General features: G+C 35.8%; 1 protein-coding gene across 1 annotated transcript in view; it reads left to right on the top strand.

Moving 5' to 3' along the window:
- Positions 1 to 316: 316 nt before the first annotated feature.
- Positions 317 to 19,366, top strand: part of LOC149543077 (putative methyltransferase TCM_000168) — a 254,166-nt gene continuing 235,116 nt past the window's right edge. Inside the window, exons 1-2 of the mRNA XM_089797997.1 lie at positions 317 to 1,492; positions 1,598 to 1,867. Of these exons, the coding sequence (XP_089654123.1) occupies positions 995 to 1,492; positions 1,598 to 1,867 (768 nt within the window). The 5' untranslated portion in view covers positions 317 to 994. The remainder of the gene's footprint in view (positions 1,493 to 1,597; positions 1,868 to 19,366) is intronic.

The following is a 19,366-nucleotide window of genomic DNA, read 5'->3' as shown; positions in this document are numbered from 1 at the left end:
CAAAGAGCTCCGTAAATGCAGGAAAGCGAAAAAATCAGCAAATTTTGACATACAGATTAGGAACTATAGGTCCACAAAGTTAGCCTTGGCAGCTATTGGGTCATTTCCCCTAATCCATTTCGGTGTAGAAATGAAAATTTAGGACAAAGCACATATTTTTGGAGCGTCCGCTGAAACATGGATAGGTCATTCATGAGGTTTTATTGTTGATACAGACACTGGGTAGTTTATCACAATGATCACAGCCAAAATTAGTAGTATTGAAACACATTTGAAAATGGAACTTATTTGTGGGCACCGATAACTTTCCGGAAGAAATTGTAACTATCTAGATTTATTTTACGATGGAATACAAATCAATGCATGTATTCAAAATGACCAACAAATGGAGCAGTCAGGAGAATAGTCCATTTCAAAAATTGAACTTGCTTAGAAAATTATGGTGCGGAATAGATAGCAAAGCTCCCTAATTGGATTTTGGATTACACTCAAGGGCTTTATCTGTGCTGGAGCGAAAACGGGGGAAAACAGTTATATCAGCGTAACCATTCTATGTATGCTGGAGCCAGAAATCATTCCATGTATGCTGTAGCTGGTGTTCGGATAGCTCAGAAGGTATTGGTAATTCTTCGTAGCCATCTCTTAGATTTTTAGGTCGGTGCAACTTCCCGAGCCATATAAATTTTACGGCAACCGAGAAAAAGCCTCGGGCGTGAAACTATTCCGGAGGGAAGATACCCATAAGGGAATGGCCCATTGGCTAAATTCTTACCATCATTCGATTTCGTCGCAAATGACGCATCTGATGGAGAATTCGTGTTCAACATGATTACAAAACGTTGAAATAGAGAGCCAAAACTTGTTCTAAAAGACCGCACGTTTGACCATCTCATCTCATTTGTTCTTAAAATAGTTTGTACTGATCCGGCATTCCAGAGCCAAACAAGGATGGAGAAAGTCTTTTCCATGACTGCGGGGATTGGAGACACTAGCTATGCTCAAAATTCCACATTGCTCCAGGTTTGATATCTTTATCTGTACTGCAACGCCATGTTTTCCTTTGACTGCTGTTATCTATGACTCACCTAAATGGATCTGGTATGCGATGCAGAGGAACATAATATTGAGAGCAAAACCACTGCTGGAAGAAAGCATTAGATCCTGGAAAACCATATTTGAGTGCGACACAGTGTGTGTTGCTGATCTAGGCTGCTCGTCCGGGCCCAATGCACTCTTCGCCACTCAAATAATCACATCAGAAATCCGAAACAAATATACCCACAAAGGAATTAGGGTTCCTGAGTTTCAGATCTTCTACAACGACCTTCCATCTTCTGATTTCAATACACTTTTCAGACAAATATTACCTACCCCATCGCCGGAAAGTTGTAATTTGGTGGCGGGCGTCCCCGGCTCCTTCCACACCCGACTTTTCCCCTCCCGCAGTCTCCATTTCGTTCATTCCTCTAACAGCCTACACTGGCTCTCGCAGGTAATAATTTTATAGTAAGAACAACTGGATGAGATAAGTTCTTGGGAACAAATAGTGCATGATCTTAGTATAAGGCAAATTTATACAAAAAAAACCTATGTACAGGTACCCCCCGAGATAACAGATGAGAAAAGCAAATGGTGGAACAAAGGAAGAATACACATACCAGAGCAGGGGCCTAGCGAAATCGCAGATGCATACAGTGCACAATTTCGAAAGGATTTCCATGAGTTTTTGAGAGCACGGGCAAAAGAGATGGTGGAAGGGGGGCGGATGTTTCTGGTGTTTTCTGGCCGCCCAAATGCAGCTAACAAGCAACCCACTTTCTTCCTGTGGGAAACTTTAGGGATTGCCATTAAGGAGTTGGTCTTTCAGGTGTGTTTTTTCACAGATATATTTGCATGAAACAAGTTCAAATAGTATATGTGAGTTTTGAATGTGTTCATTGATTTATTTTAAATTTTCTAAAGTTTTTCTATCAGATTTAATAAGAAAGCGTAGAATAAAGATGTAAATTATAGATATAGTTAGTAAATTTTTACAATTTATGTATTCTATTTAGTTGTTTTTAAATTTAATCGTGTGCAATTTTTTGTACTAATATTTTTTATTACATTTTGGTATGTTAGATTTGTGATGGATTATAGAGTGTGATTTCAAATGTTGATATAAGAATTTGTATATAATCAAATTCAAAAGCAATTAGATCATTTTATTTATTTTTTGAAGTAAGCTCTAGCTAGGGGGTAATACCCTTTGTATTGTTGAAAAGGAAATCACATCAAATTTGTATGTGGAAGTGAATGTTCAATATCTCACGGATTATTCCACTTCCATCAATTGGAGCACCAACTTCTGCCATTACCCAATGCCTTTTCTCGTGAATATCCCTAGTTCCTCTATAATTATCTCTTGCAAATCCACCAGCATGTGATCAATGTACTCAAATCTCACCTCTTAATTGTTATCTATCCCCAAATTTGCCAAAAGGTCCACCGCACTGTTACCTTCTCAAAAAACATGTTGAAGTTGATATTCTCCCAATGTTTTCAAGTGTTTTGAGATTTTCAAGATCCAATCTGCTAGTCTCCATGATTGGAATTCCCTTTCGCTACCTTATTGATGATTACCTGCAAGTCTCCCTCAATGACTAGGTTTTTTATTCTATTTGATGCACACCATCTAAGACTGGTTTCCAATGCAGAGATCTCTGCAACATTGTTAGAAGTGATCAGAATGGGACTTGCTATTGCTTTGACCAACTGCCCTTCTTCATTTCAAATGATTACACTGTTAGAAGTAGGGATTACAGAGAAGGGGGGTGAATCAATAATCTACAAACTTTAGTCGCCAACTGGATATTATTCCTTATTTTAAACCATACATAACAAAGTAATAAAGTAATGTTGGACAATAATAGTAACCATGCGCAAAGATAACTCATAACACCATATTTTGTTAACTAGGGAAACCAGGGCCAAGGGAAACCCCGATGGGGATGATACCCACTAGATAATATATTGATATATAAGTTCCTTGTTAGAGGATGGACCCTATTAGGAGTCAATGAGCAAATTCAGTACAAGGAGTCCATGTTAGGAGACTTTGAATCCCTATTAGGAGTTGTGTCAACCTTGTTAGGAGTTGTAGTACAGTAGATGCAAGATGAGCCCATTGCCCAAACATGCATTTCCAATTACAAGAAGAGCGCACTACCTAAACAAGTAATCAAACTTCTGGAATATAAGTACTATAACTTCTTCCTCAATTGATCTTTGATCTTTAGCTTGATCTTGGATCACAAAATAGCTTATTTAAAACTTTGCATTTATTGCTTTCACAAAAATTTGCATACAATTGCTCAACATAGCTTCTTCAAGATGGTGCAATAACACAACTGAATTTGCAAGATGTTTTTTGCATAAATACCATGCCTTTACACAAATTGTTGCTAGGTCGACTAAGACCATAATATACTTTTCCAACTTAGAGTAAATATCTAGGATGTCAGCCCTAATAAGACAAATAATTATTTTGTAAACAAAATAATATTTTCCTTAAATTATGTTGTCATGTTTCATTAAAACACAAATATCTTTGTTCTATATAGTTTGTATTGACTTCTGATGTTATACATGTCATCATCAACATGTATATAATCTCCATTTAGCTTTGCTAGTCATAATATGACATCAACAAGAAGTTATAAACAAAACAATACATTGTTGTATACCAAATTCATACTTGATAATTTTTTGAGTACCAAAAGCTAAGCATCTTTATTTATGAGGTTTCTTGTGAGCATGTACATTATGTGTTGTCATAAATGACAACAATTACATATCCTTATTAGCCAATTGTCAACAATCTCCCCCTTTGGCATTGATGGCAACAAAATAGGAAAAATTGGCAAAGTATCAAAAACTTAACAAAAATAATAATACAGTAACGTTACATCTATTACAATTTGTCCATCTTTTTATATGCTCACCCTTACATATACTTTACAATCCTTTTACCTGATTTGCAAATTTCTATTGTATCTCTCCCCTTTACAATTTTCATGTGTACTTCTCCACCTTTGACATCAATGACAAAGGTCAAAATGTCAAAAATTGTCCAAAAACTGTCCATTTGCTATCAAAAATCGTATCTTTTTGTTTTACACTGATAGGATCTCTATACTGTTGGAGTTGCTGAAATCCAACTCCAAAGACGCCCAAGATCACCTGCATGCAAAAACTTGTCAAAGGGAAGCCAAGGAAGGAAAAGTGTGGAGCAAGGGAATAACCCTAAATGGACATGAGAGACAACAAGTATGCAAACACAAGAAAATATGTAGTTACAATATGCTAAAATGTCTTGTTATGAAAATACAATGAGGGAGCCCAAATATAAAGAGCTCCAAGAATCTTTCAGAACAAGCTAGAAGACGCTAGGAGATAAGTGTGACAACTAAGCATACATCCACATAAGGTGGAAAGTCCTCGAACAATGTGAGAGGATAAGTATGACTTAGGAGAGAACAAACTCCCGTATTGTCAACAACTTATAACTAACTCCTAAACTACAACTAATAAATGAAATGCATTAACCTAAGTAAGCTTAAGTAAATAGAATAAATAATTAGTAAATTAATTATTTACTCTAACACCCCCCCTTAAGTGCAACTTAGGGAAATGCCTTAAGCTCACAAAACTAAGATGAATGCAGAATGGGTCCTGGCAACAAGGCCATGTTAGGTACCCATGTACAATGCAAAAGATGCAACCTCTAAAAAACGGGGAAAGAGAGAAAATCACATGGGAAAAACCCTCCCCCAAAAAGAGGTAAGAACCTAGTGAATAATTGAAGAAGCCTCCAACTAGGGAATATCCCCTAAAATAGGAATAAGGAGTGATCATGACAAGCATCACTGAAGCATGAAAAAGCCACAAATCTATCAAACTGCTAATTTGAAGTACCACCAAGGAAGAAGAAGGCACGAACTGAGCGTGTCTATATGGTAGATGATCCATCTCACCGAAATGCATAGGTAGCCATCCACTGCAATCGCCTTATATATAGGATCAACCACTGAATACATAGTTCACACTATCGAACCATTGAACCAAGGATGCATTAGAACAACAACATAACCCCCCCTTAATCCAGACGGGGTGAGATGACAGGCAACTGAGAAGTTGGGCCAAAGTCTCCTGCAGACGAACCAAGAACGACGAGAGAGGGAAAGAGGTACAAACACCCATAAAGACACAATCAAACTGACTCTGCATGGGGCTAATGTCGTGGAAGGGACACTCACTTGACAAAGGGAGAAGGCCTAAAACAACAAATAACTATTCCCCCCGTGGTGCTTTATAAAAATAGTGCATGTACAACTGACTCAAAACAACATTCATGACCTTCGAAATGCAAGAGTGACACTTTATCTCAGTGTGATACATAAAAGTGCTTCAAAATGATAGCTACAATGATCAAAACAAGGAAAAAGCTGACACAAAAGAAAGTACAACCTAAAACAAGAGAAACCATGCTAGGAAAACGATCCTCAGGCCTAAAACACTCAAGATATCCACCATATAGCAAAAATGCCAAAAATATGATAGAAAGAGCATGGGCCAAAATCTAAGAAAAAAGACCACATTTCTAAAAAGGTAACAGAACTAGCTTTCCAAAAATATAAAGTTTTCAAAAAACTGAAATGGGATGCAAAAAAAAAGCTTGTCGGAGTCAAAAATAGAACTTCAAACTTTGATTGAAAAAAGGGCAATAAAAAAGTATCAAAATCTAAAAATACCTACACCAATGTCTCCATCTCGGAACCAGCTTTCCGGCGCTTCTCTCAAATCGGAAAGATACCTCTGTATGCTCAAGTTATGGCCAAAAAATGAGAGCAGGTCAAAAAGGACCCTAAAGGAGAGGCAAGAAGGTGTTGATGTAGTGCTGATGTCATGCTAACAGCAGCATTTCATTGCATTAAAATTGACAGCCCAGAGCTCGTCAACACAAAAAAAGTGCCACGTGGCAGGTGGGTGATGTGGCAGGGGCCATGTGGCAGACCTACCACTTGTCACACATGGAGTAGCTATGACTGTGCAGGAAATTCAACTCGGTAATGCTGACTGTACCCAAAATTCCATGTAGCAGAAATGTGGAAGTCCACGCAGGCAGGATAGTCACTGACGTGTCCACGAGCAGCGCAAGCGAGCAGAAACACCAGTGGAGGCAGTGGAACGGAGGCAGTAGAGGAGAAACATCAGGAGGGCGGCAGGCTGGACGAGCAGTGGGGGTCGTGGAGCAGCGGCCCCGTGGCTGCACTGTCAATAGTGGCAGTGCCTAGGTGGCATGCGAGTCGTGCGGTGGCGGTGCGACGGTGGATGCTGGGCGGTGCGCCCTATTTTTATTTTTTTAACTCAAATTCGTTCGTACGACCATACGGAAGGGCCTGTAACCAAAAAAAATTTGCCTCCCAGAGCTTTGTCTCCAAAATTAGCAAGTTTTATATGAATCTTGATTGCAAACAGCCTTTTGGATCCAATGGCAACATCCATTTGGGCCCAATGTGCTCCGAAAAATTGTTGTTCCCCTGATTTGAAAAAAAATGCACAAACAAACTAAAGTTTGTGACTCCAAATCACGGCTTCAAAAATTCTTCAACGAAGCAGCAGCAAGGAGGCTCTAATACCATGTTGGAGTTGCTGAAATCCAACTCTGAAGACACCCAAGATCACCTGCATGCAAAAACATGTCAAAGGGAAGCCAAGGAAGGAAGAGCGTGGAGCAAGGGAATAACCCTAAATGAACATGAGAGACAACAAGTATGCAAACACAAAAAAATATGTATTTACAATATGCTAAAATGTCTTGTTATGAAAATACAATGAGGGAGCCTGAATATAAAGAGCTCCAAGAATCTTCTAGAACAAGCTAGAAGACGCTAGGAGATAAGTGTGACAACTAAGCATACATCCACATAAGGTGGAAAGTCCTTGAACAATGTGAGAGGATAAGTATGACTTAGGAGAGAACAAACTCCCATATTGTCAACAACTTATAACTAACTCCTAGACTACAACTAATAAATGAAATGCATTAACCTAAGTAAGCTTAAGTAAATAGAATAAATAATTAGTAAATTAATTATTTACTCTGACACATACATTCATCAAAATTTGCCTTAAGATTATCCATACCTTTAGTCAATGTTTCCTTGGTAGATTCAGCTAAGGTGAGAATTGAACATAAGACATATGATGCAATCTCAACTGCATTAAGGTCTAAATACAAAAAGTTAGAATAAGTGTCATTGGCCTTGACACATTCCTCCAACTATTTCTTAACAAAAGATACTTTCAAAGCAATAGACTCTCTGAAATCCGATATTCTCTTAAAAATCTATTCCTTATGAAGTTCCAATTTTTTGATATCATTGTGAATATTGGTCACTTGTCCTTCAAAATCATCAATCTTACAAGATGGATGTAGTAACTGGTTGGATAGAGCCTCTAGCTCACTTATCTTTCCTCCAATCTGACTATCAATGTCTTTAGTTCGTTTATAAGATAGAGTACACTTAATTTACAATATATTACCATCGCGTTGATACTTCTGAAGTTCCTTGATACAAGTATCAAGACTTATCAAATCATTCTTAATATTTTGACAAATGTTGCTAAACAAGTTAGCATCATGTGAAATTTGCGTCTTTGCTTCTACAATACTCAACAAATTAGTAAATTCTTCATCAAATGATTTTAGCACTACCTATGCTCTCTATTCTAGATTTGCTTCTGTGTGTTGCACCACCAGAGTACTATGTAGTATGTTAATAACCTCCATCAAGGTTTTTTGCAGGCTCTTTACTGTTATGTTCTTCTAAATGAGTTTTCATAGGGATGAGATCAAGTCAGTTTGGTCATCATCGTCAGTTGCTAGGCTTGCAAGTGAAAGAGGAGTAGATGAACTAGAAGGTTCAATATCATCCTCCCTTTTTTTTTGCTCAATTGACTCTTTAATTCTTCTCTCTTCTTCTTCTTTATTTTCTCCTTCCTTTCTCTCCTTTTCTCTCTTCTCTTCCTCTTCTAGTTTCTTCTTCTTGTATTCCTTTATTTTCTTTCTTATTTCTTCTTTAGCTACTCTTTTCTTTTCCTCCTCTTCCTTTCTTTTCATCTCATCCTTAAGCAATTTCTGCTTGGCCTCTTCTAGTTTCTTCTTCTCTTCTTCTAGTAATCTCTTCTCCTCTTCAATTTGCCTTAGTTTGTCTTCAATATCCTCAAAATGAGGTTCATTATGTTCAGAACCTTCAAATGGATCAGTATCATCAATGTTAATAGTAACATTGGTCTGATCTATCTGCATAGTGTCACCACTTACTGACACTTCTAAGGTTATGGGTGTATCACCTAGTTTAGTAGTGTAAATTGAATACTAACTAATAAAGAAAGCATTAACACAACTAAAGCAGTTAAAACTTAAGATAGGACTGATTGTTATCACCACAAAAGGAAGCAAACCAAGAATGGTAGGCTCCTAATGGTATAACATCATGATGCAATGGATTTGTCCCTGATTTAAGATTTGTATGCTCACAAGATATGCTCAAGCTTTAGATGGATGGGTGGAGTGAATGAAGCAAGGTTTCAACGATAGATTTATGGAGTGATTCCAACATTATAATGGTATTTTGGTAGTTTATGAGCTCTCAAAATAGCATTACAACTTTGCATGGAAGGTGGATGATTTTGTGAAGGGAGAGGGTTCCATTTATAGGCCAAGGGGTAGAGAGATGGATGGTCAAGATGCAAAGATGATGATATGGTGAGGGAGGTTTAGGATGCACTCAAAAGGGAGCATAAGGATTGTGCTTGTTTAGCATGAATGGGGAGGTGACACTTGTCACAAGGAGGATGAGTGTGAGAGGATAGGATAAGGGTTGGTCAAAGGCTTGATGAGGGTGGTTGAGTATGTAAGAGTCATATAAGAGATGTAAGAGAGGATGGGAGAGGTGTAAGAGTCATAAATGTTGGAGGGTGAGGGGAGAAGATATTTGTTGACTTTGGTTTGGGTTAGCAAGTCTTAACCCATGTTTATGGTTGTGCACATGATTAGAAGGGGATTAGGATTAGCTTAGAAGGGGAGTTAGGGGGGTAAGTGATTTAGCTTTGATGGGATGAGTTAGTTAGGAGGCTAAGTGAGGTTAGTATGGATGAATGGGTTGGATTAGGGGTTAGGATAGGGTTTTAGGATTTTAGATATTTTATTAAATGATTAATTCAATAAAATGAGAGTATGGAATTAAATTGAATAGATTTGATGATTTATCCAATTCAATAGAGGAATTGGGATTTAATTGATAAATTGATTTTGGGTGATAATTTGATTTTATCAATTGGACTATAGTTAATTAAATTAATTAATTAACTAGGGGATGACAATTAATTAATTAAATAGTAAATATCTAATCAATAATGTCTTAGGAAATGACTAAATATGATTACTTATTGATGTAATTAGATTTAGGTGTCTACGTTGGGTGCTAGTGGAGATGTTGCCTTAGATTTTGTCAACATCTGACTTATTGCTACTGCAGTCTCACTTCTTAATTTGTCTTTCTCATCCACCATAAACAAAAATTGTCTCACTTTATTTCTCAAATAAGGTGCAAGATTATTCAATAATCTCTTAATCTCTTCTTCACCATCAATCTTGCAAATAGTTCTTAGCATAGACTTCCAAAGTTTTAAATCTTCTTCCCTTGTTGGTGCCTTCTTCTCAATAAGTCTATCATAGACTCTATGGTTTACTATGTCCTCAATATCCTTCAATTTCAAATTATTTTCTATAATGTATCTCATAGTAGAGATATCAATATGATCTTTCTCAAGATTGTTATACAAATCATAGAATTTGTTCATCTGAACAAAGTTACCCTCAATAGCAATAATTGAGTTAATCATTTCTATCTTTGGCTTCCAGGATTACCAAGCCTTTCTTGCTAATTTCTTTGATGTTGTCACCTTCTCTACTTGCTTCTCTTCTTGTTCTTGTTCTTAATCATCGCTAGACTCGACAATTGTCAACAATGTCTTTTGTCTTTTTATTGGTATGGTGGCTTGTTGCTTGACCCTTTTAGTCTTTGTGGTCACCGCTCCCACTAATCTCTTAGATTTTCTCTTTGGTTCACTAGGTTGCACATCTAATACTTTTACATATGAAATGCTCTATTTCAAAGATGTCTTTGCAATAGATATTGACAAGGGTTGAACATTCAATGAACCTTGCTTCATGGTTTTCTTGATTGCCTCATACTAACTCTTAGTCATATCGGCCTCTGATAAAGCTTTCTTCATAATTGATTCTATCTTTTTGTGAGATGCCTTCTCCAAGGATGCCTAATGAGCTGACTAGGTAATCTCATCATAGGTTCCAAATTTGTATTATGCTTTATCCTTCTCTGATTTCAACAATAAATTAATATATCCAACTGCAATATCATCACTCAATTCATAACCTAAGGGATCAATAAATGTTTCCCAAGGTTCTACTACTTGTATATAAGTAAAATCTATATCAACCATAACACAAATGTCATCTTTAAATCTATCTATAATTGTAGGTGCAATTATGAATCTTTGTCTCATTTCATTCTAAAATGTCTTCATTATCAAGTTTCCACTATCCAATATCTTATGTGCAGGATGTCTTCTACATACTTCTGTGATCTTCTCCATTGAACATATATCATTGCTGATTATCTTTGTGACTGATGAATGTGTAAATCTTTTAAGCACATGAAAGAATATGTGATTGATTAGTGACTGAAATCTAAACACACTAGTCTTAGCCCTCTTGATCTTTTCAAGGTTCTCAAGTAGTTGCATTCTTAGAATTTCACTGAGGTTTACTTGTTCCTTCTCTACACATATCTTATAGGTTGCATAGATGAATTCGGCTAATAATTCATTAATCTTTGAACTTGCACATACAAAGTAGCCAATAATTCTACTCAAGAATCTTACATCATCTTGCTTGATGGTACTGGCCACCATAGCGTTTCCATTATACATTGCCTTGGTATAACTTTCAACTTTCTTCTTAACCACTTTATCACCTATAGGTACACTACCTTGTTTACTAAGACCAATTACCTCATGAATAAGGTCGGCAGAAATATCAACTATACTATCTTGCATCCATAGTTTCCCATCATGTATTCTACTTAATATGATTTATGTCCACTCATATGTGTCCAATTCTCTATAGAAATGATATTTGAATAGGTCTAATTCCTTGAAGTGTTCAAATTCGGGTTTCACAATCATATTGTGGTTGAAAACTAATTCCATATCCTTGTTCATGTATTCACTCCTAATAGATTTAAATTTGTTGTTAAGATAACTTCCTATATTTTCCAAATATACTACATTGTGGGGTTTCCTTCTATGGTTTTCATGGGAACAACTTCCAACTTAGGTATGTCCTCGTTCTCATCATTATACACTATTGGCATATCCATGATTCTATCAAATATGAGCTTTTACCAAACAAATTTGTGAAAAAATGATAAAATACCTCTTTTTAGAAATAGGGTTTGCTTTGAAATCACCTTGACAAGTCACTTCTCAAGGTCATTTATTCAATCTTTAGGCAACACTTGAGGTTTTCCATAGCCTCCTTTCATCATGAAAAAGCTCCATAAGACTTCACAAAATTCTCAGTAAAAGCATAGTTTTCATCTTCTGCTACAGAATTAACTTTCTCTGTAATAACAGTAACTCTTAATTCCTTTGTAACTTGTTTAAACAAGCTCCAAATTACAAGCAAGCTTAGATACCATCTAAACTTAACTTGATACACCTTTTCCCAAGTTCGCAACCTCTAATTTGATCTCTAGATGAAGTTACAAATTCTGGTGTTGTGAACAAGCTTAATTTGACTTAATTGAATCAAACTCGACAACTAACTTTGATCTTCATGTGTCATAGTCATCTAACTTATCTTTTGAGATGTCTAATCCTTTTACAAATGCCTCATTGAGTTCTTCACAAAGTTCACTGACTACACTTCTTTGTTCCTCATTGTCTTTGTTACTTACAGAGTTCCTTTCATGGTTCCTTCTATCATTTAAGATGTTTCTTCCATCATTTTCTTTGTTTCTAAAGTTTCTTCCATTGTTTCTTCTATCTCTGAAGTTTTTGTCCTTTCTCCAATACTTTGTTGTATGTTCAAAGTTGTTACATAACTAACATACTGGTATTTTGCTTTTAGGATTTTGCAGATCATCAGGTGCATGACAAAAATGAGCTATGTGTCCAAAGTTGTTACACTTATAACATACAATCTATCTTCTATCTTCATAAGGTCTTCCTTTTCTCAATGTTCTTTCATTAGATCTTCTTCTATCTATAGGGTTAGTATCCCTAGACATTCTACTATTCCTTCTATCATTATCATACTTTGGTTTCCTACAATCAATTTCTTTATGACCCATACCATGACAATTATGACAATAAAAATCCTTAACATAATCAAATTACTTATTCGTACAATCTATTTTCATATGACCTATTTCATTACATGAAAAACACTTACCTCTAAATTAATACTTGGTTTTCTTAGGAGATTCCACTTGCTTTGGTTCATCCCAAAATTTCAACTTCCTTGTCTTGCAAATCCTTTGGGTTTATCAGAATATTGACTAGATTCAATCTTATCATCAGTTTTATCTTTTTCTTTTGGGTTTGATCTAATCTTAGGTTTCTTTGTAGACATGTTAAATAGATTCCAAGTCCAGTCTTATCATAAGTAGGTCTCTATATTGACATTGAATCATCAAGATTTTCTATGCTAGAATAGAGCTTCTCAAGTTGTTGCTTGCATTGAGTTAATTCACCTTTCACAATAGTATTGTATTTATGAAGTTATTCATGATCTTCTTTCAATGTTTCAAATTCAGATGGCGTCTTAATTAGACTTTCTCTCATACCTGCATTTTCAATCTTCAAATCAGACTCAACATTGCTAGGATCGTTTCTCAAAGTCAACTTCAAATTTGTAATCTTTAATTCATGCTTCAAAATCTTGTAGTTTGTCTTTAGCTTCAAATAATCATCATCACTAGTTTCAAATTTAGTAGATTCAGGCTTAGATTTGAGATGTTCAATTTTTTCCTTCAATTGTCCAATGTATACTTTGGATTCTTCATATTTGTCTTTCAACTAATCTCTTTCTTCAGTAAGGAGATCAATTTGTTCAAGTGCCTCTTCAAGATTCTTCATCAATTGTTCCATATCCATAGGGATCTTACTCAAGTTGTTAAGCCTCTTCAAAGTAACTATGCTCTGATACCAATTTTTAGAAATATGGATTACTTGGGGGGGGGGGGGGGGGGGAGGGAAAGGGGGGGGGTGAATCAGTAATCTACAAACTTTAGTCACCAATTGGATATTATTTCTTACTTTAAACCATACATAACAAAGTAATAAAGTAATGTTGAATAGTAACAGTGACCATGCACAAAGATAACTCATAACACCATATTTTGTTAACTAGGGAAACCCTGGCAAAGGGAAAACCCTGGTGGGGATGATACCCACTAGATAATATACTGATATATAAGTTCTTTGTTAGAGGATGGACCCTATTAGGAGTCAATGAGAAAATTCAGTATAAGGAGAGGAGACTTTGAATCCCTGATGGGAGATTCCAACCCTGTTAGGAGTTGTCGTATAGTAGATGCAAGATGAGCCCACTACCCAAACATGCATTTCTAATTACAAGAAGAGCTCACTGCCCAAACAAGTAATCCAAATTTTAGAATATAAATATTGCAACTTCTTCCTTGATTGATCTCTGATCTTCAACTCGATCTCGGATCACAAAATAGCTTATACAAAACTTTGCATATATTGCTTTCACAAAAGTTTACATACAATTGCTCAACATAGCTTCTTCAAGAGAGCACAATAGCACAACTAAATTCACAAGATGTCCTTTGCATAAATACTATGTCTTTACACAAATTGTTGCTAGGTCGGCTAAAACCATAATATTCTTTTCCAACTTAGAGTAAACATCTAGGATGTTGGCCCTAATTGGACAAGTAATTATTTTGTAAACAAAATAATCCTTTCCTTCAATGTTGCTTTCATGTTTCATTAAAACACAAATATCTTTGTTCTGTACAGTCTGTATTGACATCTAAGGTTATACACATCATCATTAATATGCATAAAATCTCCATCTAACTTTACTAGTCATAATATGACATCAGCAACAAGTTATAAACAAAAAAATACACTGTTGTATACCAAATTCATACTTAGACAATTTTTCGAGTACGAAAAGCTAAGTATCTTTATTTATGAGGTTTCCTATGAACATGTATATCATGTCTTGCCATAAATGACAATAATTACATATCCTCATTAGCCAATTTTCAACATACATCTATCCCACTCCTTCCCGGATTACCTCTACTAGCCCCGTCAAAGTTTAATTTCATCCATCCTATTGAGGAGGCTACCATGTTACCAACTTTTTGACCACCTTCCTATCTCTCATGAGACGATCCCCTTTGGTTTTGAGTGACCATAATTCCTCCATATCATGATCCCATTTAGATTGGTGTCTATAATTCAGCCGTTGGATTATATTGTTTACTACTTCTTCAATGGCATCTTTATTTTTTTCCTATAAAACTTTTACTCCCATCTCTAATCGATTCATTCCTGATTGCATACCATTTCAACCTTCCTAGCAACCACTCCCAACATTGTTGTGCAAAAGGATGCCAAAGTAGGAGATGGTCCACTGTCTCCTCTTCTTCTTTACACAAAATGCACCAGCATGGCCCCTCAATTCCAATACTCTTCAAACGGTTTCCTCTTGTCGTGAAGTGCAATCCAAAGGAATGCTCCTGTTTTTGGGAGCAACCATTTACCCCAACAAAGGATTACAGGTAATTCAATGTCTCTACTTCTATACCTCTGCAACTCATACCTGAGATTCACCTTATATTCCCTTGATTTCGACACACTCCATAACAATTGGTCTTCAAGGTCCAAGGGAATCACAATTTTCATTAATAGAAGATCTGATAATTTCCTCTGATACCCTGAGGGACCTATTCCTAGCTTACCGAAGATGTATTCTCTTGACTACTAAAATAGTCAGCTACTCTATTCCCCATTATTGCTTCTATTTCAATCACCCAATTTATATCCTCGAAAGAATTGATTAACAAAGGATCTCCATTCTAAGAATCATGCCAAAACTTCCCTCTACAATCATTTCTTATTTTTGAAATAAGATGTTCAATAGTGAGATTCTGACTATTCCATAGGAAGCGCCACATTTGAGATCCTTTGTTCAAATTGGCCACTATAAGAATTTTGTCGAGCTTAGATCCATGTATTTAGCTGTGATGACTTTACACCATGGCTTCTTTGAATTTTTATACATCTTCCATGTCAACTTTGCTCCTAAAGCTTGGTTTTGCAAGCCCATCTTTCTCATACCAATACCTCCATCTTTTTTAGATTTGCAGGTCACATCCCAACTTAGAGTGGGATCTTTTTCACTTCCTTTGATCCTTCCCACATGAATTTTTTCAACAAACCATCAATGGATGTTGTTGCTTTTTTAGTCATTTGATAGATTGACATGTAATAAATGGGAATGTTGATAACATAGATTTGATCATCTGTATTCTACCTACCTAAGATAACCACTGATTTTCCACCCTAGAGCCTTTTGCTAACATCTATTTGAATGGAATGTGGGCTCTTAGCATTTTTGAATTGGTTGGTTCTCAGCTAGGTGGGAAACTAGCCGGGGAGAATCTGGCACAAGGTATTGATCCTGGAGGAATAGTAGGATGAATTGAAGAGAATCTGACAAAAGTTGATGGGACAGAAAATAGATTTGTGGACAATGTGGATGCTGGAAAAATTATGTTTGAGGGTACCACTATTTGTGGGGTCCGGGACCTTTCTTTGGATTCTTCTTCTACATTTCACGTGCCTGGGCAGGTATTCAAAAATGAAAAGAATCCTTTAGTTTATGTGGAGGTTAACAATGAGAGGAACTCATAAGGGTCAAAGATAGGGTTTTTAGACCAAAGGACATGGTCTTCCTTGTTTGGTAGAAAACTTGGTGGTAAATTATCCTTCCCGCCACTGACCTCTAAATCTTGTTCAGAGAAAAGTGAGTTTCAAATCTCTATCCCCGATCCTATTGTTGATTTTTCTATGTCTTTCATGGAGTTCACTCTTGTGGGTAAATTTTTGGGGGCTAGACCAGATATAGCTACTTTGAAAAAAAATGATTAAATGAAAATGGGTTATCCGTGGTGATGTTGATATAGCCCCTATATTGAATGGCTTCTTCTCATTTATTTTCAATTGTAAAGAAGATATGAATATGGTTCTCTATGGAGGTCCATGGTTGTTTGGCAAAAGTACTCTCACTATAAAAAAAAATGGGAGCCAAATATGGATTTAACAGATGCTTTTTCCTTAACCACTCTGATCTGGGCTAGACTCCTTGGCCTTCCTTTAGAATTTTGGCATGCAGATATTTTTAAAGGAATTGCTAGTTCATTTGGGGAATTAGTTGCTATGGATCATGCAATGACATCGAGATCTAAACTCCACAGTGCTAGATTATATGTGAACATGGCTAATTTGAATCATCTCCCAGAAGAAGTGGAATTAATTTCAAAGCTGAGGAAAAGAATACAGGAAATTGTATATGAAGATCTTCCAAATACCTACTTTGCCTGTAAAAAGTAGGGTCATTGGGTAAAAACTGTCCTAATAAAGGTAAGAATCATCCAAACACTGAAAAGGAAGCCAAAAAGAAAGAAGTAAAAGTTTAGAAAAAGGTTTGGAAACCTAAAGTCACTCATATGAAAGATAAGCAGGATAAATTGAATTTGGAATCTCAAGATGCTGGCAAAATGTCAAATTTGGCTATAAAAGAAAATGTGAACATTGAAAATAAAGGGGATGGGACTATGTTGGAATCTGTGTCACCTGAGCATAATATAGAAGATATGGTGGATTTGACGAAACAACTAGTGATTTATCAAAAGATTGATGAAAGGTGGGAAGATCTAGTTGAGATGAGTGAATTAGAGGAGGGGGAAATCTAATTTGACTCTAGTAACCTGATGAAGCTAGGAGATTCTCATAATCTCCAGTTGACTGAAAATCAAAAAACTGCCCCAATGTCTCATGAGAAGCCTGTGTGTAAAGAAATTATTCCCTTTAGGAATGATTTTGAGCTTGAGGAGATAAAGGAGGAAGGGAAGGATCCTAAACATAAATTGAGTCAAAGGAAAAAGGTTGAAAAGAAGAGCAATACAACCCCTAAAGGAGTGGAGACTAGAAGTAGTAAATTAGACCAACAAACCAAGGTGAAACCAAATGTTGGTACTCCAGAAAAACTTGGAAGGAAATCTTCTAGGAAAACTAGAGAAATGGAAAGTATGCAGAATATTGCTGATGGTAGACAGGAAACTATTCTGGATTTTAACCCTAAAAAATAGATATCATGAAATTTATTACTTGGAATATTAGGGGCTTGAATAGTACCCACAAAATTGATATTGTTAGGAATTTTGTTAGAGAGCATAAACTGGATTTTCTACTATTGCAAGAAACAAAGATGGAAAAGGAGAAAGTTGAACAAATTAAATCTTTTAAAGATTATTTTTTAAAAGCAAGTAGTTCAAAAGGAGCTTCAGGGGGAACCCTGATGTTATGGAAGAAAAATTATTACTTAGGAACTATTTTGAATGCTAGTAAACATTTCATGGTGGTTAAAATTACTAGTATTAATTAGAACAAGGATTGGTATATTGTCAATATGTATGCTTCCAATATTAAGAACCTCGGGAAAAGGTTTGGGATACTCTCTCTCATATAAAGAGTAAAGACTACTTTGGGCGATGGATTATTATGGGAGACTTTAATGTTCCTCTTTATGACCATGAAAAAAGGGAGGAAATACGTGTCAACTGGAAGGAAGACTGGATCTCATGGATTTTATCAGTAAGGAGGGTTTAATGGATATGGATCTTCATGGAATTCAGTATACCTGAAGCAATACAAGGATAGGTAATGATTGTATTCAGGCTCATTTGGATAGAGCTCTTATTTCACCTGATTGGACTAAAGATTTTATTTGTAAACTGGAAGCATTTCAGAAAATTGGGTCAAATAATTTCCCTTTGATTTTTTCTATTGATAAGAGTAATCTTAAGAAAAACTTTCCTATCAGATTTGAAAAAATGTGGATGTAGCATCCATAGTTTGAAAGTAAATTGGTTGAATATAGATGTTGAAGGCATTGTTATTTATAGAGTAGCCTCAAAGTTAAGAAATGTTAAAAAGAAGGTTAAATTATGGAATAAAAGATGTTTTGGTAATATCTTTGAGAGCAAAGCAAGTATTAAAGAAGAAATCCAAACTATATAGGATAACATATAGAAGGATGGGTACACTCCTAACTTTGTTAGAGAAGAGAATGAAAAGTTGGCTCAATATCATGATATTATTACTAAAGAAGAGATCTATTGGAGGCAAAGATCCAAATCGATCTGGCTGAATGAAGGAGACAAAAATACAAGGTTTTTCCATCTTTCTACTCTAAAGCATAGAGCCAAAAATCATATCTCTTATCTGAAAAAGGGAGATTTGAAGATTACTACGGAAAAGGATATTATGGAAGAGATGGTCTCCTTTTTCTCTTCTTTAATGTCAGCTAATCCTAACATTGATCTTGCTCACCAGGCTAAACTTTTAAAGGTGATCCCACCTTTAATTACTAAGGAACTGAATAAATTGTTAGGATCTATTCCTAGGGAAGAAGAAATCTTAAAAGTTGTCTATTCCTCAAGAGGAGATAAAGCACCATGTCCAGATGGTTTTCCCATGTTCTTTTTCCAGAAGTCATGGAAACTGGTTGGAAAAGATGTTTGTGATGCTATCAAGGAATTTTTTGGGGCAAAAAGAATGCTCAAGGAAATTAACTCTACATTCCTATGTCTGATACCCAAAAAGATTGAGGTTGATTCTCCAAACCAGTTTAGACCGATTGGTCTTTGCAATCCTTTTAATTTCAAAAGTCCTTACTTCTAGGTTGCTTTTGGTGCTTCCTTCTCTTATTCCTATTCAACAAAATGGCTTCATCCTAGGTAGGAAAATTCTTAATTCTATCATTGTTGCTCATGAGAATATACACTCTTTATCATGTTCTAATAATCAAGGGTTTATCATGAAAGTTGATATTGCTAAAGCCTATGACAGAGTTGAATGGTATTTTCTTGTTAAGATTTTACAGGCATTTGGGTTTGATCATAAGATT

This window comes from Cupressus sempervirens, chromosome 8 (genome assembly GCF_028749045.1).
Source record: "Cupressus sempervirens isolate cs-2001-9-10 chromosome 8, ASM2874904v1, whole genome shotgun sequence".
NCBI classification, from domain to species: Eukaryota; Viridiplantae; Streptophyta; class Pinopsida; order Cupressales; family Cupressaceae; genus Cupressus; species Cupressus sempervirens.
Note: the sequence above shows the minus strand (reverse complement) of the source record. Positions and strands in the feature narration are given on the sequence as shown.